The 24,920-nt window shown below is 41.2% G+C and overlaps 1 protein-coding gene across 2 annotated transcripts in view; it reads left to right on the top strand.

Moving 5' to 3' along the window:
• ntrk3b (neurotrophic tyrosine kinase, receptor, type 3b) overlaps positions 1–24,920 on the top strand; it is a 355,088-nt gene that overhangs the window by 166,694 nt on the left and 163,474 nt on the right. For both annotated transcript variants that reach the window (XM_088333994.1, XM_088333995.1), the window contains exons 5-7: positions 8,470–8,624; positions 12,337–12,479; positions 16,327–16,468. In XM_088333994.1, coding sequence (XP_088190120.1) covers positions 8,470–8,624; positions 12,337–12,479; positions 16,327–16,468 — 440 coding nt within the window. The remainder of the gene's footprint in view (positions 1–8,469; positions 8,625–12,336; positions 12,480–16,326; positions 16,469–24,920) is intronic.

Raw genomic sequence — 24,920 nt, 5'->3', positions numbered from 1 at the left:
GTTTAATCTATTTAAACCTACCTCTAATAAGTAAACTACCATAGTAACAATATAGTAATAACTATGTTTTTGTTGACGTAGCCTCTTTTACTATTGGGTAATGAAAATTGGCTCTGAACTTCAAAAAGAGACCCCTGGCCTACAATATATTGTTTCCATTGCCGATGTATTAATCACAATTGGAAGCTAGAGTTCTTGTTTGGTGATAGGAATGAGTGGGGAGGTGTTGTAAAAGGATAGTGGGATCTGTAGACTTGTTCTAAGGGATGGGCAGGGCAACTGTATGATGCAGCAGGGGTAAACCAGTGAAAGCTGTCGTGCCCTGCTGAACAGAAGAGTGTGATGTGTCACCCTCACCCGAGTTGCATGGCCGCTTTCTTGTGTCCCGTTTCGTCTGGGGGGACGAAATCATGACCAACTTGGGTGGCGAGGTGCTTAACTTGTTTGGGTGTTTGGGCATTTGGGTTGGCCATGGTCCACTAGTTTTTTGTGTGTGTTTTTTGCTACTTTTTCCCTTTTTTATTTTCTTTGTTTTTGTATGTGTTTGTCTTGCTGTCGGTCACCCCTCTCGAGGGATATGACCACGGTAGATACATAAATAAGCTAATCTGACCCTTTTTCTGATATGACAGCTCCAAAATATTACCATTATGGCTCTCTATGGTTGACAGTGATGTCTGTGGTAATAGATCAAGACTCTATCGATACCTAAAACAATCAATCAATCATTTTATTATTTTGGCCCGGCCCTTCTACCAATTTTTAGAACCCATTGTGGCCCTAGGATTAAAAAAAAAATCCACAACTGGTCTGGTACCAATCAAGGGATGGCTTCTTAATGTTTAGAGCTCGGCAGCAAGCAGAAAAAAAAGTAACTGCCTATAAAATGATTGCTGCTTTCTGATCAGTCTGGAAATCTAATTGTTATTAATAAAAATTGAGACCATCTTGTAAAATTTAGGGATGTAAGTTCCTTATGGTGTCCCATACCTTTACAACTTGCCAGCCACTCGTTCACTCAATCAGCACATCCATAAAGGCAATCCACAACTCCAAAGTGATAAATAAGAAGCCAAAATTAAGCTCAATGGTGTGGATCCCGTTGAATATAATTTATATCTTAACAACACCACAGTGCATGTTGTTTTTTTTACCTCAATAGCAAACATAACAAGCCGTCGTAAAGATTTTGATTGTTGCTTTGAAGGTGTAATAAACGTTAATTGGACTTTTCGTCTATGCTCATTACATATGAGTAGATCTGTGTACCGCTGCCCGTAATGTAGTTTATCACAAGTACGTCTCCAGTATCAACCTAAATTGTGCCACAAGAGATCCACACCATATTTCATATAAAATCAAATAACCTTTTTTTTCTAGATCTTTACCCTCATATATGCGGGGATGAGTTCAAAAGCGTGGACTTATATTTCTCAACTATTCTCATAAAATATTGAGGCACACTGTTATAAATGGCTGGGGATTAATTCCAGATTCATTCTTTTTAAAGCTTAAATTATCCTGTTGCATTGATTGACAATCTTATTTTTTTCTTATCATTTATAGTTACTATAGCTCAGGAGGTAATAGATGTTTTTCATTTTGGTTAATATTTGTGGTAATCTTTTGGGTTTTACTGTATGTTAAAAGCTGTGTAATATTTAGCGTGTCCTAGAAGTAAAAAAATAATAATTTGTGAAAAAAATGTATATATTTAAATAATAAGCAAAAATACATGAACTTTCATATTAGAGCTTGAAAAAATAGTCAGAGGTTGATACATTTATTTTACATAACATGAAACTCATAATGTAACTTTTTTTTTAAACTAGAGTTTGAAAATAATCATCTGCAACTGCAAACATCTGTGCAGATTTTGACTATATTTTACTATATTAAAAAACACAAAACAAAACACAAAATACCTAATATGTTTGATAATGCAACAACCTGTATTTGGTGTTTTGGGCTGATATTACATGTTGACACGCTATGATATGCAAATGAGTTGATTATCTTAAAACCGGGTTAATTGATCAGTACCGTTAACCTGTTACAGAATTTCTAGCTGGCCAAATCAGTAACCACCAAATTAAATTCTGGACCAAATAGATATAATTTAAAACAAGTTCCTCTTCACAAGCAAAAGGAAAATGAAAGAATGCAGCTCTTGTATTAGTCAGATTTTTTTTTTTTTTTTTCATTAAAATGTTTCTTTTGAATGACCTATGTTTCATGTTGACAATGTCTGTGTATTGCAACATCAGTTGCAGCCCGGTCATCCTGCAAAGTTTCTTCATTTACCTCATGCTGAGGTTTTGAGTTTTTCCTTGCCCTCATGTATGTTTTAGATCAGGGGATGTTGTAATGATAGTCTTTAATCTGTAATAGTCTGGTCCATGCAGCCCTTTGAGACTTCTTGATTTGACTTTGTTTGAAAAACTGCGCAACCAATAATCCTCCTCCCTGCAAAAGTTGATTTTCGAGGGATCCAGTTCATCAGTTAGTAATAGTCGGCATGAGAAGATTCAGTCTTTGTCACTCAAAACCAGCGTGATCCACCAGCGGGTATCTCGTCTCATTACGTGATCTAGACGGTATATAACCACCGCATACATTATTCATGCTTTCCTCACTCTCGCTTATTGACCCCTGCCAAGGACGTTTGGATGGACATTCATCCTGACAAAATTGGCCAATCGCTGCTGGGAAATAGCAGATAGAACAGCACAAGGGGGTGGAGGGAGTCACAGGCGGAACGTGGTGAAATGTATTCAGCGAGGAACCTAATGACACATGCCCGCATTCCTAATGGATCCCGAGACGGATGGTCTGAGTACTCGAACTTTGAACTTTTGGCATGGGAGAGTGTCGGACCGTTATCATCACCAGCAAAAATATATTATGCTTAGCGACATGCAGTGAGGTTCGTTTCTGGTGAGGCACAGTCAGATTTACAAATAAACAGTGTTGGGTGCATTACTAAAAACAAAATCAATCAATTATAGTTACTAATTACTTCAATCAATAAGTTAATTCAGTTATGCCCTAGATTAATGACACAAAAAATAACTCCGAAACTGACTTTCTAGTTACGAATGCATACTCGCATAGAAACCGACTCCCTTAAACTGCGATAAAATCCACCCATCCATCCATCCAATATCTGCACCACTTATCCTCAGTAGGGTTGTGGGGGTGCTGGAGCCCATCCCAGTTATCTTCGGGCAGTGGGCAGGGGACACCTTGAACTGGTTGCCAGCCAGTCGCAGGGCACACAGAGACAACTCGCTCGCTCATTCACACCTAAGGACAATTTGGACTGGCCAATTTACCTGAAATGCATGTTTTTGGAATGCGGGAGGAAACCGGAGTGCCCGGAGGGGACCCACGCAAGCACGGGGAGAATATGCAATCTCCTCACTGGAGGTTCAGTCTCATGACCTCAGAACTGTGCCGCACACGCGCTAACCACTGCCCCTGCTATGAAATAGCTACAAAATATAAGCAACTTTGCAAGACACAGAAGACCCCCAAAGCGCTTTACAATGTGCTTCACACATCCTAATTCACACACACAAACACTCTGATAACTTACATGTTTTTTTTTTCATAATATCTATATATACTGTTTGTCATAAGTGTATTTCAATGATTGCATAATGCATCTTGAAGACAGTCTGTCTCATCTTTGACTAACTGAGCTCTGCCACAACAGAATATTACAATATGAGTGGTCAAATAATACCAACCTATGTAAGCAGTGAACCCTCCGTATTTCTTGGCCCATGCAATATTGAGAGCTTGCAAACAAACACCATGACACCGAGACACTCCATATCTATTTTGTCTCTGGACTTTAAACCACTCAAATATCTCCTTTTCTATTTCGGGGTACTGTCCAAGACATTTATTTTTTTTTCCTCCAGGCATGGTGTTTTGTCAAAATAATTTTAGAAATAAATAGACCAAAATTCAGAACACATTTACTGTAAATTATATGACAAAACGTAGTTTATACATGTAAATGATTGCAGCTCTTCCATCCATTGTCCTTAACGATAGAGAGCTCCATCTTTCTGTTTCTGAATCCCTGCCACATTTTGCGAGTTGTTAGCCACTGAAGCGGACAAAAGACATGTGAAGGTCGCAAAAACCCTGCACCTTCCATCTAGTCAGCATTCAGCGAATAAACTCACAGTCTGCTGTGTGACAGGTAGTTTGGCCGGGGCACTTGAGCGAATTTGGATTGTCATTCATTCGGGAAATAACCGGGGAAAACATCAATTCCTAACAGACGAGCCCGTGAAAGGCTCTTTGTCATTATTATTGCCGCCGGTGCACCAAACCACTGTAATAATTGCCCTCGGAGGACTGCTGTGTCATAACATTGCAGGCTTGTAACATTGCCTTTAAAAAAAGGGAAAAAAGAGAACAAAGAGTGATGAGGGACAATACACAACTGACAGTCAATTTTGACAATTCCATATAAAGTATACCTTCAACATATTGTGACTCCCTTGTACTTTATTTTCTATTACCGTATTTTCCAAACTACGCGTCATAGGTTTTTTTTTTTTTACATTTTGGGTGCGACTTTTACTCCGGGTGCGACTTATATGCAACATTATTAACACATTATTACAGGATCAAGACGGGGTGGAAACATATGTTGGCCTGGAGATGGATGGGCGCCACTAAGCTGTACTCGCCCAAGACACACCAAAGGAAATGAGCATTAATTCATGAGCATTAATTGTCAAAATAAATAGGATACTGTAAAACATATCAAACGCTGATTTGAATGAGATTTACGTTTCTACATGTATCATTTCACTGTTTATAGTGTAATAATGTTACTGTATTTATTGCTGTCACACATAATCCAGTTCACAGGTCACATTTACATCTGCAAATGTTTTGCATTTTCTTTTCATGCGTTGGTAACCCTACACATAAACGCAGAACGGAAAATCAGTCTGAGCACATCTCCTTCTCAAAAGGCCAATCACTTGACCTACAACGCTGCTGAGAAATAATGTTACTGTTTACATTCGGTTCTGTATATAGGTTATGCTTTGGATTGTATTCATTCCGTATTCACAATTTCCCAGTTCACATTTCATAGACCCTTCCGAATGGGTTGGTCTGTATTTCCTTTGTTCAGGCAGAAACTATTTCCCAAAGTCTTGTCTTTCACTGTTGATATTTTTACAAAGGGTTGCATTGTATAAATTATTGAATGCAAGGGTTATCAAAGTCAGTGACTGCATATCTAAGCAAACAAACTAATGTTTGGATCAATCAGATGACAAATGAATGACGCATATACATGGTGTTTGCAAGTATTCCAATTAGAAGGGCAAAGCCGTAATGGCACCACTACGTAAATAGACTTTTTTTTGGCACTTAACTTTAGACACAAAATGAAGGAGGATTCCATTCATGTTTCATCCCATATCAACAATATACCGTTTTTTTTTTGTGTATTTTTTTTTCTTGTCTGTAAGTGTTTCTCAATGCTGCATCCTATCTGCTTCTCTGACATGGCTTGCCAGAAGTATGGGCTTACACTATAAACTGATGAATACAACTGTAACATCCACTATACATTGATGGGTACCACTGTGGTATTTTCACTGTGGGAGCACAAAAATGTATATAATTATCACACATGTTATCCTGTCTAAGGCAGTAGGCTCATCAAAGGTTTGCTAGGGAGAAATTAAATGAAATGATCTGCATTTATATAGCGCTTTTCAAGTCAAGACTTCCCAAAGCGCTTTACATTGTGCATCACGTTTCCCAATAGCGGCCGTGCAGCCATGTGAGGCGCCAACCTTCTTATTGGGGGCATTAGGGGTTCAGTATCTTACTCAAGGACACTTCGACATGTAACACGGAGGAGCCGGGATTCAAACTGCGATCTCTTGATCCCAAGACGAGTGCTCTACCTCCTAAGCAACTGCCGCCCAAGAGAGCACTTGGGTAATTCAGAAGAGGACTTGGAGAATGTGCTTTTCTGAACTTAAATTGAACACATTTTCCTGTGATTGGAGAAGACAAATATCATACTTACTGTGAAGCATGGGCATAGTGACATCATGCTTTGGGGCAGTTTTTGTCAAGTAACCGGGAGGAGATTATTTAAGTTGAGGAAATAATGAATGTGGCCATGTATCTTCAGACTTTAATTAACATATACAGTCAGGAATGCCATTGGAAATGAAATGGTGCTGGCTCTTTCAACATGGCAAAGATCTCAATCACAAAAATAGGTTTTACAAGTAGCATTTAAAGATCCTCAAGCGGCCGAGCCAGTCTCGTGATCTGAACTCCATAAAAACTCTGTTTCTAAAAAAAAAATGAGTTCAGAAGTGTGTAGTTTTAATACATGACTTGGGACACCCGTTGAAACAGCTTAATTACTATACTACTATGGAATCCCTAATGAAAATTTTGTGAATGTCGTTTGTGCTTTTTGCACTTAATGTCCCCTTACTTTCCACAGCTGAGCCCTGCATATAAAGTCCCGTATTACTGGCATCTAGCACTTGTTGTCTTTCAACTTTGGTTTCACTGTTTTCTTCTCTAGCTACTCATGTTATCCTCCCACAGCTGGTAATCCAAGTTAATGTCGCCGAGTCAATAATCAAGGGCACGGCACATATTCTTCTGTGGGCTTACAATCTTTGTCCGTCCCTTTTAATACCTTCTCCTATTAGCCACTAAAGTTAGCTACTCACGCCAGCTCTATCCATCTAATTTATTTTCTGTCGCTTGCTAGATTTCACCTTGGCTCATTCAAAAACATATACAGTTGCGCTTCATCAATGTGCAAAGTAGTAATCTTTGGGCTTACATAGTGTGTCTTCTTTGAATGTTCAGTCTCACCTTTATTCTATGATACAGCAACCTCTAGTGGTGATTTTTTTTTTTACACACAGTGATCTATTCAAAGCTATTTAGCGGTCCTTCTCAATATCTACTCCAGTTTTCGGAAGCATTTAAGGTGAAGAAACTTGCTGATGCGACCTTTTAAATGTGAGAACTGCAGATACTTTCTTGGGCATTCTACAAGTTATTACATTTAAAGGTTACAGTGCCAGAGCAGCTCCAGCCCAGCCGTCCCTGTTCAACCCATGTGACCAGGACAAATGCATACAATTTCAGCCGTCTGAATTCTGGTGACAAAAAAATAAATAAAAGAAATAAAGAAAAGTAGGAATATAATTGTAATTGATAACAACAGAGTGGACATTGTTGAACAAACTAACAGTTGTGATTGCAAAAGTAGTAAATAGGTACATTTGCATCTACAGCATGTGACTGCATGTGAACAATATATGAGCGACATGACAAATATATAAATTAACAATTAAAAAATAAAAGAATAAGAATATAATGGGGTAGCACGGCAACGCAGTGGTTAGCGCGTGTGCGGCACAGTTCTAAGGTCTTGGGAACCTTCTGTGTGTGTTCAAATCCAGCTACCGGACTTCCTGTGCAGAGTTTGTATGTTCTCCCCATGCTTGCGTGGGTTTCCTCCGGGCACTCCGGTTTCCTCCCACATTCCAAAGACATGCATTTCAAGTGGATTGCCCGGTCCAAATTGTCCCTAGGTGTGAATGAGCGAGCGAGTTATCTGTCCCTGTGTGCCCTGCGATTGGCTGGCAACCAGTTTAGGGTGTCCCCTGCCCACTGCCCGATGATTGCTGGGATGGGCTCCAGCACCCCCGTGACCCTACGGAGGATAAGCGGTGCAGCTAATGAGATGAGATGAGAAGAATATAATGAAAATGAATACAACTTTAAAAAAATGAGATATCGTGTTTAATTATTGTCTTTATTGCAATCAATAACAAGGTAGGAACCATAGTTTGCAATAAAATTAGACATGGCACTCCAGCATAACAACGTCATAGACTTAAAAGGATGGGGTTGGTTTAGGTTTCCCTAAACTACTAGGGCTGTAGGGGCACCATTTCCTGTGGTGTGTTTGGGCAAGTACATCCTGGTGGTGCCCTTTCCTCTCCAGGCCAACACATGCTTCCACCCGAAAGACTAAACTTAAAAGAGAAAAATAAGATCAAAAGAAGTCCAGGATAAATAGGCAAAATCAATAATATAGCGCAATACAAAATAATGCAATGACATTTAGCAGCAACAAAATGCTCTAATGAGTTAAAAAAATAAGAATGCAACACCCATTCAATACAACTGGTAAGTTTTCAGTCTTGCACACTTGTTTAGAATGGTAATTGTCCTGTTAGTCCTTGCCTAAAAGAACCTGTATCACTTACCAGAGAGCAATTTAAATGGGTAGTGGTCGAGGTGAGAGGAGTCCTTTATAATGTCGTTGGCCATGTTTCTGTATTATTAGCCGGCAATGTCCTCCAGCCTGGACGGAGATTAGCCAATGATTTACTCGGATGTGTTGACGACTCTGTATGTGTGTTTGGTTTTCAGGCGACTCGACGGCGTGGTGTTCGACTGTGGCTGCAATATCCGCTGGATCCAGCTGTGGCAGGAGCGAGGCGAGGCCAACCTTCATACGCAGCAGCTCTACTGTAGGAGGGGAGCCTCCAAAATGAGGCTGCACAACATGTACATACAAAACTGCGGTGAGTGCATTCATACTCGTGAATAGAAAGAGAAATGATGTCTTTGTCTCTGATGCAATCCATATAGCTAATGTGGAGAGACCAAATCAATTCAACTATGGAAAAAAAGTGTTTGGCGGCTTTCAATTACCCAAAGACCCATTTTCCATCAGAAAAATTTCACGGCTCATTACTGAGTGAAAATGTCATGCAACAGCTGAATAATAACGATGATGTTGAATGCATTTACTTACAAATTGATCGTAGTGTGAAATTTGGGCATGTTTATTTTAGTGGAAGTGAATATACTCACTAGGCCATTTATTCTGTTGCATGGATTGCGGAAGGTGGATTTAATGATTAACTGTACAACCTGCTATCTAAATTAGGTCATTTTCTTACTGTTACAAAATGACTCTAATAAAGATGCATTGGTCGATACAAAATATATACAAATAAAAACATTACAATCAACATTTGCTAATCCCTGCAATTATATGCCAAATACCCCCAATCATAGGGTCACAGACCAGTATTGGGCCGTGCCTCATCTGATACTACAATGCAAAGAAAGAAACATGTGTTGCATTTTACAGAGGTGAATCCTGGCGCAGACACATGACCTGAGTCCGAAGTTCATTGGGTATGAGAGGTAGTAACAAAAAAATCTCCGGACATGGGACGAGTGGAGAAAAGGATATAAAAAAAGCAGAGTCCGTAAAATATTTCACCACTGGTTAGGTACAGAAAATTCAGAGTCAGTTATGGTTTAGCATCAAGACTTTTAGAAACAAGTGCAGATAGGACATCAAAAATGTAACAATTTCGTCACAACCGTTACATACACTGTTCGTAATTCGAGCCGGGTGCGAGTAATGAAAAAGATGTGTGGGATTATCCAGTCCACTTGCGCCCTCTGGAGGACAGTACATGCCAGATAAATAAGTTCATTTATTGTATTTTTTTTAATTGAAACCGCTACTTTCACACAGAACATCAACTGAACGTTTGACTCAGTGATATTTAATTTAAGGAATGTGGTTCGCACAGGTGGGTGCAGTTGCTACAATAAAAGTAATGATCCCCGAGGGATAATTGGAACCAAGTTTACGCGCTTCTGCGTCAGCTATAGCCAATCAACATTGAGAATGGTCAACTGCAGCTATTTATGCCATGTTACAAATATACTGAATGGGTACAGCTTTATTTGCCTCTGCTTGTTCATTTTTATATGTGTTATGAGACGATAGGTCGGTCAAGGTAAGACTGGGAGATGGGCTGCTCCAGTAAGAATTTTGTTACCGAACATTCTGGGCACAAATGAGATGCAGAACAATGATTGTTAATTCACAATGTAAGCTCAAATTGTCTGAAATTTACGTCTATACTGGTAGGGTGATCAGTGAATGAAACCTAAGGAAATAACTGAAGTGGAAGATCCTCAAACAAGATTATGTGTCCAAAATGACTTTAATAACTATTGCCTACAAAATAAAACACAACAAACATCAAATAGTCCAATAATCACAACTAAATCAATGAAAAAAAAAGAATTATTTACAACTAAACAGATTAGGAAGTTATACATGAATGAAATAATGATTTATGAATGAAAAAAACCTACATTCATATCTCATCTCGTCTCATTAGCTACACCGCTTATCCTAAGTAGGGTCGCGGGGGTGCTGGAGCCCATCCCAGCAATCATCGGGCAGTGGGCAGGGGACACCCTGAACCGGTTGCCAGCCAATCGCAGGGCACACAGGGACAGACATACATTCATATCTATATCTATTCATTCATATCTGTTTCGATGGTTCACGGTTCGTGGATCCCTAAGCCGCCTGGGTTGGCGGGGCACCACTGAGGACGCAACTCTGTACAGTTTACTTCACTACTGAGGGTCCCTGGTCTGTTTTTGGATCGTACCAATGATTATGACAGTAGTAAATAAATTATAATTGCATTTCAGTGGTCAGTTATGGCAGTTCTACGATAAATTGAATGTCTACGTGAAAAAAGGGGAAGAACAGTGCACAGGGACACTAAACTATCACATAAATCAGTGCAGGGTTGTCCATGTGCTATAAGTGCAATGTTACGAGGGTACCCGGTTATTGGACACCTTGGATTTACAATTATTACTATTATTGTTGTGGTTATTATTATTAATGTTTTAATTGGTGTTATTGGTGTTTACATTGGGTATTTGTATATTGTATTCCTTTTGCTTTATTATTGTATTGTTCTCAGCGAAGGGATGCTGCTGGAATTGTGAATTTCCCTGCGGGGATGAATAAAGTATCCATCCATCCATCCATCATTGTTATTATTCTACTTATCATTATTATTTCACAAAAAGTACGGCTGAGCTGTGGAAAATATTTTCTGACATTAAAGTGGTCCGTAGTCAGGGTTGGGTAGGGTTACTTTGACTGAATTACTTTCAATTAATTTTGGATTACTCCAATACCAAATATGCTAATAAAAGACAAAAGAAACTAAATATGAAAAAAATGACTAAATTTTGCGCAAGTTTGGGGAGTAACGGAGTACATGGAACGGCAAAAATGATGTTGGCAAGCTGTTTGGATTTATTTTCATTTTGTTTCTGTCGCATTTTATGTTAGTTTTGCCGGAGATCAAATAGTTCAAAGCCAGGAGAGAAAGCTTACCACGTGGTGTGAGTCATCATTTTATGTATTTTTATTTTTCAACAGGATAAAAAATAAATAAATAGTATTATCATCCAAAAGATAAAATGTTGATGTATTTTATTGCTTTTAACGTGAAAACAACGATACATTTAATGTTGACCTATTCTAAATACTCTTTAAAATACTCTTTAAAATACTCATTAAAATAACTATCAAAATTGTCCCTTAAATCAGTGGTCCGCAACCTTTTCGTTTGATCTCATCATCACACTATTTTTATTCATGTTACTATGTTGTACAACGTTGTTTTGGCTGAACTCTTTCCGATAATGCTACATTACAACGTTGTACAATGTGGTAGTGTGACAGCGTGACAACGTGATAAAATGATATGCCTTTGCTTTTGTCATTTACGATCCCAGTAGGTTAGTTCTTAGCATTCTTGACTCTCAGCGCTGTGATCCATGTTTGATTCCCTTTTAATTCAATACTGATCGACCATTGCTTGGCGTAGCTCCCCCAAACTTGCTATTTGTTAACATGTATACAGAATTAAATACTGTACAAGTACAAAATGAAGTGTTTTTTGTTTTTTCTGTGCGGGCCGTTACCAAATGACCCACGGCTTTGCACTGGTCCGCGGCCGGGAGCTGCCAACATCTGAGATAATGGATAGACATAACAGCGAGGGTATTTCATTTTAAATCTTCAACAATTTTTCTTCCATGCACCTTCGCATGAAAAGGACAGTGGCCTTGAAAGCTAAAAAGCATGTCTTCAAAATCCTTGAGCACATTTTCATAATGCAACGAATCCCATTTGGAAGAAGCGACCAAGCAAAATGATTCAGAAATACGAGCCGAAGCTCAGGGAACTGAAAGGCAGCGCTGATGAACTGTCGCTCGGATGGAGTCAAAGGCGGCCTGACGTCAAAGTGACTCATCAACGAGCGTTGGCGGGCTGCTATTGTGCTAATTTTTTTCATTAATAAGAAGGCGAATAATTGATTCAGTGTGAAAACGTGTCAACAGAGGCGACGGTTTTGTATTAATCGGAATGTGTGTGTGTGTGTGTAGACTTACCCGAGATCAGCGTGAGCCACAGCAGCGTGTTGGTGATGGAAGGAGACAATGTGACAGTGAGCTGTAATGGATCAGCATCACCCTTGCCTGAGGTGGACTGGACTGTCAACGGCCTTAACTCCATCAACACACACCTGGTATGCATGAGACAACACAAACACTTCTAAATGAATGATATACAATATTTATTACACCCCGGTAGTTCAAGGACGGTCACACTTTTGGAAAAATGCTTCTCTGCCTCTTGACTAATGCTTTTAAAAAAGTTCCGCATAAATACACACCCACAGAGGATGAGCCAAGTGAGTAGTGTTCAATCCCATTAATTAACGCCCTTCAGTTAATTAGCATGAGGTTAGTTAAAGCCTCTGGGCCTCCTTGTCTCACTCACATTGGAGCCCCTAAGACCCTTGACCAATTTTACTTGGCTGTACCTACCCCAGACATCAGGTTTATTAGTTAAGGTGCTATAGAAAAGGAGGTGTGTGGATTGTTGGATCAGTTCTATCTATAGATTTTCAGCCCAGTAAAGATTGATATACAGATCGTCAAAAAAGTATTTGGGGCTACATTTTTATCAGTCATTGACATGGTTAATAGGGGGGCAGAATCCTCCTTGACATAAGGAAGTCGGCAAAGTAGCTCTCTCTACTAAAATGCTCTCTGCCAGCCCCAACTCCCAGCAATTGTCAACTATGGATAATGCATCGCGGCCACAACCGTGCATTTAATATTAGGCGGGCCAGAACGGCATGCTGCCCGCAGAAGTGCATTGTGCCTGTCCCTGCAATAAGGGATTAGGGATAACGAATCACAGCCACAAACATTTTGTCTTAGGTAGGCCAAAACAGCATGGCTCCAGACAAAAGTGAGCTCTGCAGGACCCCGCTTGCAGCAATCATGGATAATGGATTGCAGCTGATGAGTCAGTTCACTTGTGGACAGAATAGCAGAAAAGAGAGCCCCAAGCCCCTTTAAACATTTACTTTGCCGGTCTCTGCTTTCTGAAATATGTAATTAGGAATAATGGATCGCGGCTGCAAGAATGCAGTTCACTGTCTGTTGGACTGCTGCAGAAATACAGTTGAGGTTTTGGTTACAGAACAGCAAAAAAAAAAAAAAAAAAAAAAAAAAAAAGCCGTGGGACAGAAATGGGCTGTATTGGCCCTCATACAGATATATTGATCGCGCCCGCACGAGTGCAGTTAACTTTTGGTTAGACAGAACAGAAACAATGTACTCTTATATCCCCTGATTTGAGCAACATATGATTGTAATAATGGATCACAGTAAAAACAGTTCAGTTCATTATTGACAGGTAACAAATGCATGCCTCAACAGCCTGAACAAAAACAAAAGCCATCAACATCAAATTAAGTTTGTATAAACAGGAATTAAACAGCTCAGCATCCATTACTACACAACATGCAATACGGCACATAGCTAACAGTAGGATAAAACTATGCTACTGATTGAAAAGAAAATAGGGGAAGAACCACAGATAAATATTGCTTGTCATGCCCTCTCCCATAAAAAACATATTTCTACTCCAATTTATAAATGTTCTATGCAATCATTGAATAAGAATCATGAATTACAGCCACAACTATGAACTTTGATTTAGATGTTCCAGAATCGCATACTTCCACCCAAAAATGCTTTTTGCATGTCCCCATCTCCAGCAATGTGAGATTGGGGATAAAGGATTGTGGCCACAACCCAGCATTTCGTTTTATCCTGAAATAGTGGCACAGAAAAGCCGCAAGACCTGACAAAAGTGCAATACGCTGGCAACTGCTTGCAGCAAGGTGCGTTGGGGGATCGTGGCCATGACCGTGCATTTTATTTTAATCATGCCAGAAAGGAACGTATCCCGACAACAGTGTGGTTTGCTAATCCTTGTCCGCAGCAATACACTTTGCTGAATAATGGTTCGTGACCACAACCACGCATTTCTACTTAGGGCCCGGTCACACAGCCGTTTGCGTCTGAATCACGGCCAGAAATTTCTGCCTGTGAAGCAGACGCTGTTGGACGCTTTGAGATCGCCATACAGCCGAGATACAGCAGTGCTTTACACGCGGTCGGGAATTCACACGCGGTTGGCAGCGCGAAAAAGTTTTGCGCTGCTCAAAACTTTAGGGCCCGGTCACCAAGCCTTTCACGGGCGTATCGAGGCTGAATCACGGCCAGAAATTTCTGCCCGTGAAGTAGACGATGTTGGACGCTTTGAGATCGCCATATAGACGAGATACAGCAGTGCTTTACACGCAGTCGGAAATTCACACGCAGTTGGCCGCGCAAAAATGTTTTGCGCTGCTCAAAACTTTAGACCATGTGTTAACCGCGGGCGGCACACGGGGTAATGACGCGGAACGACGTGCTCTGGCCGCGGCCAGGGCGTGGTTACACATGGGTAGGACACGAAATTTCAACGGGTAATCGTGGGTGAAGCACGGTCATAGCATGTTCTGCGCCTGTATCGCGGTGTTATTACGTGAAATTAGCGTGTTACGCGTGTGACGGTCAAACGCCTTTCTCCGCATATATACAGCGCGATTAGCCGAGCACACGTCAGTTGTGCTCGAGACGTCAAGGGGTGGACATGGATCCCCGTCACCGTAGTGACCTCGTCTTAATCCATTTTTATTTCTTGACATTTCTTTTCATTTCATAACAAGATAATAAAATAAAAATGAAAAACTATTACAATAATAACATATCGGCTTCTTCGGTGCCATAGCTTGAAATCTTGATCTTCACGGGACTGTGTCTTGAGCGGTTATGATTTCTACAGCCCGGTGTTATGCCGAGAAATGCATCCCTGCCGAGATTTGCAACACCTCGCTACTACAACCACTTTTACCTCGTTTTATCTCACTTTTAGGGAATGTAATGGTGAACATATAACCAAATCCACTTCGTCTTGCATTTGTTGGGAATGTAATACAACATAAACCATTCCGTCTTTGTTTTTGTTGTGAACGTAATCGAACGGTAATGCACACCGTGTATAAATCACTTTTGAGAACTGTTACACCGTAAAGCTTATTATGCAGAAATAAGCTTTATGGTTGAGTGCATAACAGTTTCGATACGAGCGATTTGAATAGAAAAAGGCAAAATAAACATGTTACCTGCTCAAAAGTGATATGTATACGGCGTGCATTACCGTTCGATTACATTCACAACAAATACAAAGACGGAATGGTTTAAGTTGTATTACATTCCCAACAAATGCAAGACGAAGTGGTTTTGGTTATATGTTCGCCATTAAATTCCCTAAAAGTGAGATAAGAGTGAGATAAAACGAGGTAAAAGTGGTTGTAGTAGCGAGGGGATGCAAATCTCGGCAAGGATGCATTTCTCGGCATAACGCCGGCTCGGCAGCTTTTATACCCGTGGTCCACACGAGAAAATGACGCGGAAATGACGCAATGAGGAAGCGGAACAGTCGCCGGCGTCTGTTTTGCGGGCATACCACCGATGAACAGCGGGTTGGCCAATTTTGCGGATTTTCCATCGCGGGCAACCACGGGCAAAAAAAAACGCAAAATTTTACCCGCGATACAGACGCAAACGGCTGTGTGACCGGGCCCTTAGGCATGTGTCCGGTCCCTGCTCATAGCAATGTGAGGTTGGGGGTTGTGGACCGTGCAGCATGAGTGAAGTTCAGTTTTTAGTGGACAGAATATTAAAGAGCCGCTAGGAAGGACAAAAATGTGCTTTGCCCTTCCCTCTTGCATCAGCATGGGATTGGGAAGGGATCGTGGAATATGTTTCAACCTATGATGCACTGAGGTCGCGAAGTATGAAATAAACTAACGAGGGACGCAGTAATGTATTCAGAGTTCTCATGAAAATGTTTCGCCCCACAAACTTTTAATCTATTTAAAAATCAGTTATTACTTGTAGCCATTAAAGTGCCCCTTGTTTCCCTTTGTTTTTTTTTTCAATTTCTGCGCACATCTGGGTGTTGTCCAGTCGAATGTTTACTGGCCCGACATCCACTCCATCAACCTGACGCTGTTCAACATCAGCCGCGACGACAACAACTTCCAGCTGACGTGCATCGCTGAGAACGTGGTGGGCATGACCAACTCGTCTATCCAGCTCAACGTGCAGTGTGAGTTGAAGCTTGTTGTCAATCTTTGTTTTTTGTTTTTTTTTTACAATGACATCATTATTTAAGTGTAACCTCATGCTAGTGAACAATAGCTAACGTTTTGGATTGACATTGACTACATTTTCATGGGATTAGTCTAACTGAGATCAGAAATCGGATTTTTAAAACAACCAAATTAATCGTTTACATGCCTAGAGACAAATGAAAAATGTTATTTTGGGAGTATTCTGATTACAGGGGCAAAGCAGGAGAGACGCCTTTCAGCAAATAGACATTGTTTCTGCATTCAAATAGGATGAGTTTATTCATGTTGCCCACCAAAATCAGCAAATCAGCAATGTTCTGTGCTTGTCTGCACCACGGACACATGCCTCTTGCACGTTATCAAGTGGTAAAGAGGAGACAAAGTTGTTCTAATACTGCTATACAAATCATAATAATCATAACATACTGAAGAACATAAATGCTTTGAATGTTTCAAACAAGCAGCGTCGGCCTACCATGAATATCAACGTGGCGTCAAGTGACTGACATACAGTAGTACATATGCACAACAAGTGCAATCCCGTAATTCGGCAATGATTATACATTTATGTATTTCACTCTTTTTCTCGCTCTCTTTTCAATCATGGTGCAACAGACATCACATAACAAAATGATCAATTTACAGTTGAAAATATCAGTCGTAAATATCACTGACCACATTAGCATAACATTGAATGCAACCGCATCTCTTGACCCTCAAAACGCAGTCTATTTTTGATGCAAATGATTTCCGAATCATTTGCATGGGCGTTTTACACTAAACACAGTGATACTCAATGGCTCATGTACAAAAGCAAGGCGCTTCTTCATTTATTTCCACTGGAACACTGAATCATTCCTGTTTTGCCTTATTACTAATATCTAGAGTTACAGATCTCGATATGACGCCTCTTTCAAGCTCAAAGTTGATGTACTCAGCCCGAGACTATTGTTTGAGAATGGGAAAAAATACGTCGTCTTGAATATAAACCAAAGGACAACGGGGAAAACAACTTGTTGGTGTATCTGACAATGAATTGGACTTTGAAAGACATTGAATAAATATTGGAACAATTGTTGGGATTGTGTTCATAGGTTACATGGGCCATAGTTGTTTTTTAAATATAGCTTCACTTGTACAAACATTCGTGACTACCATGCTTAGTTTGAGGCAAAGAAAGGTGAAATAACATATTATACAGATTTGTAATCAAAAAATTGGAGGTGCATAATTTATACAAGTGCACATTATACCTGATAAAACATGCTATCTCCAGACAGAAAACACAGTCTTTACGAGCGATACTAAATACCGAGACCTTTTAACCTAAGCCATCAAAGATAATTTAGAGCAGAGTTTCTCGTCTGGTGAATCAGGACCCAAGAGCCGGTCGCGGACGTGTTTTCAGTGGGTTGCAGCCCTTTTCCTTGGCAAAACAATGCTAAGAAGAAGAATAAAAATGGAGGGTCAAATATACTCCTTAACATTAGATGGCGAAAATGCCCTGTTTGATCTCTTCTACCTGTTCAGTCAATCAGAGCGTTTGAAAGGGACCACATCTCATTTCATAGTAATTTTGTTGGTTTTGCCCATTAATAGTCAGATACAAAAATGGTGTCTGAGTGTCTCCCATGTAGGGTCTGCAGGATATATATATATATATATATATATATATATATATATATATATATATATATATATATATATATTTATATATATATATATATATATATATATATATATATATATTTATTCAGCTTTGTATTATTATTGTTATATTATTATTTATCATCTAGAAATTGAGCAATTATCAATGTTAAGGTACACGCTGTGTTTATAGTATGAGTTTGTTTTAGTATGCGGCTATTTCACAACAGATTTAGTCACGTCAAGCCAAATCATGTTCATTGATAGAGCCCTTTATCACAAGGAGTCTTATAGGCCTGCACAGACCATATACTATTGCAAACCAAATACTATTATTACACCATCACCTGATTTAAAACCTACATGAGGGCAAAGAAAAACTCAAAACCCTCAGCATGAGGGAAAATGAAGAAACCTTGAGAAGGGACCGCACATGAGGTAATCCTCCTTCCAGATTTACCAGGCTTCAATGCATGTTGCATTAATAAACAATACAAATAAAAAGAACATGGAAAGTAATTAAAGTATAATATAAAACAGAAGTTGAAAAAAAATATATAAAAAATTAGGGGGTCGCTTTTAGGAGATGTTGACTTAACAGTCTAATGATTTGTTGAATATATTCTACCATATCTGCTTCGTTTCTTGATTTGGGTGGAAGGTTGTCTATAGGGTAGAATGGAGGGTCCTAATGTCAAAGCAGTTGAGAACGAGTGGTTTAGAAGATAGGCCATGAAGCTTTCATGAAGCTTCTTCTTATTCCGCGGAGGCCGCGTGACAACAGCGCTGAGCTGAAATCAGAGCAGCTTAGTGAGGGTTAAATATAGCAAAAGCAATGTGACTCCCAATGGAGTGTGCCATTACAGCAACTAATGGATGCGCTCGTAGTGCCGTGCGCTCGTAGTGACGCCTCATCTTCACGCTTATTGTGAAAATAATGTTGACAGGCTTAAAGTCAATCAGCCCCGCTGTGAATACACTAACAAGTGCTTGCTTTGCGCCAAACACGCCTGACCAGGGCTTAAACCCAATTAATTGACTTATTTTCATAACTTTGTATTGGCTTCATAGTACTATGTGGACCCGAGGCCTGGATGTTTCTGTGTTGCTACGAGTGGCTCGCATAAATCAAGGACAGCTTGCCAATGTGATTCCCACCGGTGCGGAAAAAGATGTTTATGATGCCTGAGGGAGGACTTTTTGCTTTTAAAATTACAAGTCTTCTTTCCCGGTGTTCATCCATTAACTTAAATCCATGTTGCGTGCCGCTCAATAAGAATGTCATATTTAATGTGATCCAAAGAGCGCATTTACTGTCAGTTGATCGATACATGTTGTTTGCCGCTGTCTCAACTCCATGTTGAGGCTTCAAAAGTGGCAGGTATTGAATTTTAAAGTATCTCTTGTGGGTTGTTCCACTATATTTGCTTTATTTTATGTGACGTACTGAGAAAAATTCAAAATGCAATCGCACAGTTTTGATGTTTTGAGTTCTGCAGATGACATGTTTAATCTACAATAATTTACTTTATTTTCTGAACCATGACACTTTTTTTATAGATTGACAGAATGGTTGTGACCCAAAATGTATATACCACCAATATAAATGGGAATGTGATGTCAGGCATTAGTAATCTGTACCAATTAATGGAGGACAACCCTGCCATAGTTAGAAAATAAATGTATAGTGTCACGGTCGCCATGACGACCAGTATGCCACGCCCCCGAACTCAAGCTGAAGCAGATCAGCTGATTGCTGTTCTGCTATTTAATAATAATAATTTCCTTGTATTGTCATTCTGTGTAACAATGTACACAGAACGAAATGTCGATTGCACCTGACCCGTTGTAGCGGGCCGATGCAGCCGCAGCCACCAGAGGGCGCCGCCGACCACTTTTTAAGTCTTAGGAATGACTCGGCCGGAGGCTGGATTTTGGGTTTGGCGGGTGCTGGTTCATTACTCTTATACACAATCCCGGTCTGTTATGCTTGTCCTGTTTTAGTCTGTTATGCCTTGTCATGTTTTAGTCTGTTATGCCTTGTCCTGTTGAGTTCGTGCCGGAGGAACTCTGTATTGTTCTGTTTTGCCTCGGAGTATTGGGCGACTTTTATTTTATTAAATAAAACCTATGGATCGTCAACGCATTTGAGTTCTCCCTTCATGCCTCCTGCCTCCGTTCTGGTCCGGTCACCTTCCACGCCACCTCGCCTCGTGACAGAATGAACCAGCCAACAAAGAGAACTCAGCGAACGATCCCAGCGCGACTTGGGGAGAGCTGGAGAGCGCAGTTCGGCAGGCGCCTACTGAGTTGGCCTTCCCTGCTCGTTCGAACCACGGCCCCGCCCGTCGTGGCCCTTGCTGTGCCTCGAATCGACTCCCGGGAGGAATTGACGCCTGCCTGTTCGACTCTCATGCCTGCCTGCCCGACTCCCGTGCCGATTGCCTGCTATTCCGTCTCCCCTGCGTGCCAGCCCGACTCCGACTCCCAAGCCTGCCTGTTCGACTCCCATGCCTGCCTGTTCGACTCCCATGCCTGCCTGTTCGACTCCCATGCCTGCCTGTTCGACTCCCATGCCTGCCTGTTCGACTCCCATGCCTGCCTGTTCGACTCCCATGCCTGCCTGTTCGACTCCCATGCCTGCCTGTTCGACTCCCATGCCTGCCTGTTCGACTCCCATGCCTGCCTGTTCGACTCCCATGCCTGCCTTGAGTCTCCCTGTACTGATTTTGTTCAGTCTTTCCTGTCCTGTCTTGTCTGTTCTGAATCTGTTCCCCCTGAGTCTGACTCTTCTGAATCTGATCCCCCCCTGAGTCTGACTCTTCTGAATCTGATCCCCCCCTGAGTCTGACTCTTCTGAATCTGATCCCCCCCTGAGTCTGACTCTTCTGAATCTGATCCCCCCCTGAGTCTGACTCTTCTGAATCTGATCCCCCCCTGAGTCTGACTCTTCTGAATCTGATCCCCCCCTGAGTCTGACTCTTCTGCATCGGCCTGACCTGAGTGCGACTCTTCTGCATCGGCCTGACCTGAGTGCGACTCTTCTGCATCGGCCTGACCTGAGTGCGACTCTTCTGCATCGGCCTGACCTGAGTGCGACTCTTCTGCATCGGCCTGACCTGAGTGCGACTCTTCTGCATCGGCCTGTCCTGAGTGCGACTCTTCTGCATCGGCCTGTCCTGAGTGCGACTCTTCTGCATCGGCCTGTCCTGAGTGCGACTCTTCTGCATCGGCCTGTCCTGAGTGCGACTCTTCTGCATCGGCCTGTCCTGAGTGCGACTCTTCTGCATCGGCCTGTCCTGTTTATCTGTCCTGTTCTCGTCGGTTCTGCCTGTCTGTCATCCCCTGTCCAGTTGGCCACCAGACCCCCCCTGCCGAGCGCCGATTCCGATCCGCCCGACGCAGATGGCGCCTGCCTCTCCCCGTTCCTGCGTGTTCGGAGGAGGGAGCAGGGTTGCCCCAATCGCGATCGTCAACATTCCGGGGCGCGAGGTAGTAATTTTCTTTTTTGGGACCTCGGGAGCTGTCCCTTAAGAGGGGGGCTCTGTCACGGTCGCCATGACGACCAGTATGCCACGCCCCCGAACTCAAGCTGAAGCAGATCAGCTGATTGCTGTTCTGCTATTTAAGGCTGGATTTTGGGTTTGGCGGGTGCTGGTTCATTACTCTTATACACAATCCCGGTCTGTTATGCTTGTCCTGTTTTAGTCTGTTATGCCTTGTCATGTTTTAGTCTGTTATGCCTTGTCCTGTTGAGTTCGTGCCGGAGGAACTCTGTATTGTTCTGTTTTGCCTCGGAGTATTGGGCGACTTTTATTTTATTAAATAAAACCTATGGATCGTCAACGCATTTGAGTTCTCCCTTCATGCCTCCTGCCTCCGTTCTGGTCCGGTCACCTTCCACGCCACCTCGCCTCGTGACATATAGATACATAAACAGCTACAAATATATGCTGCCGTATTTACGAACGAGATTCCTGACGACATTTTGATAGATAGATAGATAGATAGATAGATACTTTGTTCATCCCCGAAGGGAAATTCACATTTCCAGCAGCATCCCTGAGCTGAGAACAATCATTTTGTGAGTTTAATTTGTTCGTAAGTTGCTTCAGTGCTATATTTTGTATGTTTAAAGTTTGTATAATTAACCTGTATTGTTTTGTACTAAAAAATAAACATTTCATGAAATAAAATGCTCTATAAAGATAAATCAAGTTGAGTAACTTACTTTTGGTAGATGTGCTTCAAGATGTCCTCCTCCGTGGTAAAAAGTGACAGAAAAAAAGCATTCTGACCATTTTCTCAACGGCATCAAGCTTTCTTATTCCACTTTCATAAAAAAAGAAAAAAAGGCTCGCGTCTTTTCACTTTACACCAGCCATATTGAATGGATGCACGAGATATTAAACAATAAAAACAGCAAAGTTCTGAGCGCGGGAAGCGGCGGAAAGAAGCACTACAGTATTGTCCTGTACTCTGAAAAAAGGTCACTCAATACAAAATCTAACTCACATCAATGTCTGGATATTTTTCGATATCCCCCAAAAAATGTTATAATCTACCAATTAACGTAAGTGTCACACACCAGGATAAAGGACGGGACCCAATTGCATTTGTTTCATTCAGCTTTTATTAAGAAGGAGAATAGGACTTGCATCCACGATCCGATGATCGTCAGTCACGGGTAGGAGATAGAGGAAACGCGGAAGTGGCACTTCCGTGTCGAGCGAGGGTAGTCGTTGACAGCGAGAAAAGCAGGTCAATGGCCGGGGTGGAGGAGCAAAAACAGAAAAGGGTCTAGAAAATAGGTCGGCAACAGGTATCAGGCAGGGAACAGGGCAGGGTAGAGTTGGAGAGTCACAAAAAGCTTGCCTAGCGGGAAGCATAGGTTCGCAGACGATCGGACGAGTTTTTTTTAGGAAGGCGGGAGTTTAAAAAGAGTCCAACAGCCAATCACGGTCCGTGGCTGTTGGCGCCAACGGGGCAGCCTCAGGCGCCCCGCATCAGTAATCATGACAGTAAGTTGAATGGTCGTAAGTAGGAGAGCGTCTGTACATCACAAAAATACCTAAATATATGACATAAATGCAATTTGTTCATTCATTTTTGTAATTTCTTGGGGGGGGCATCTAGTTTGGCGTGTGTCTTGTCATGTATTTTGTCGTATATTTTATCACAACAAAATGTTATACAGACGAGGCCGTGGGTCAAACTCTCTGAGCATTTTGCCTAATGGTTGATTTATTATTGGCAACTGCAACGCCTTTCTTCATCACTGATCAACCAATAGGTGAAAAGCTCAGGAAACTAAGCCACTTCCTCATTTTAATAACATTTTGTTGTGATGAACAAAATACACTGCAAAATATATGACAAAATGCATGAGAAAATACAGGACAAAAAAAAAGACAAAATACTTGACAAAATAAATGACAAAATATTTACCGAAATAAATGAAAAAATGAATGACAAAATGCATGAATACAGTAAATTGCATGTATTTCATATACAGTATTTAGGTATTGTGTGGTTTATTGATATGTTCATTCATAAATATGGCATATATCTGCCAGTATTCATTTAGTCATACATTTATTCCTAAATTTGGCAGGATCAATCCTTCATATCAAATAAGCAATCAACAAAAGTAAAATTCCGGGCTGCAACCCTGAGTGAAAACACTAAATTTAAAGCCATCCATTGTCATCGTCAACCTCTTTGTTTGAACGGCAAGATGTGACGGCCTGCAATTCCTCTTGTCAATCATGTCACTTCCTAATCGTAGCGCTAGTTGGAACTACTTTCCGACATTTTCACAGACAATGGGCTCGCACCGCTGAGGAAATGTAATTACCAGCAGAGCATGCGGTGAAAAATTAATACGTTCGTTAATTTGTGGCACCGGCAGAGGGTGTCAACATGGGAGATGAAGAATAAGAAACGCCTGGAGATGAGACAATCCCTGCATCCGTTGGAGGGGATTGGCTCCCTCGAGGATTTCTTATTTAGGCCTTTGGAGGCCAGACCCCGTCCCCGAACGTACGAGCGTGTTCTGAACCAGCTGGCTTCTGTTTCCTTACATAAGAGGCAAAGCGTATCGTGTATGCGCGGCGAGGATGCTGGAGACACGTCTCCATGGTAACCGCATCTTCTCACCGCAGACGGTTTGATTATTTCCTTTTTGTGAGCTGCAGGCAACGTCCTTGTTAATCAGATACATCAGTTACATTTGCTTCGCAAAGCGCGCAACGCTTCACTGCGTCCCAAATGTACCTGCTGCAATCAAGTTGAGCCCTTTGCCGGAACCGATTCTCCATATTTGAGTGTCATCAGAGCGGCCATTTTAGAGCGAGGATCGGATCTCGGCCAAATAGCCCTGTAGGCCTTTTGCTGGATGGGACTGTAATGAGGCGGTGCCGGTTTGGGAAACATTTGCACACCAACTGGTGTTTATTCACATTTACAGCTGTCCATGTTACCGCATTTGTGGAAAGCGACGGAAACACGGGCATTCAGGTGTTCATAGAGATAATATGAAAGTTAGATATACACTTTAAAAGGGACCCTGTTTATTAGCTGTCCAATAGATTATTGTTCATCCTCTTGGCAACTAATTCTCATTTCAGCCCAATATTTGTCATAATAATAATAACATTTATTTATTCTTTCATCATTGATTAAATTCAGGTGAAATGTTAAAAATGATCAGCTATGTAATAATAGTTGTGTTTTCTTTCAATTGAAGAAAAGCATGATTTTTGGCTGGCACTAACAATG

Source organism: Urocampus carinirostris, chromosome 4, assembly GCF_059441175.1.
Source record: "Urocampus carinirostris isolate Australia breed hairy pipefish chromosome 4, RoL_Ucar_1.0, whole genome shotgun sequence".
Taxonomy (NCBI): Eukaryota; Metazoa; Chordata; class Actinopteri; order Syngnathiformes; family Syngnathidae; genus Urocampus; species Urocampus carinirostris.
Note: the sequence above shows the minus strand (reverse complement) of the source record. Positions and strands in the feature narration are given on the sequence as shown.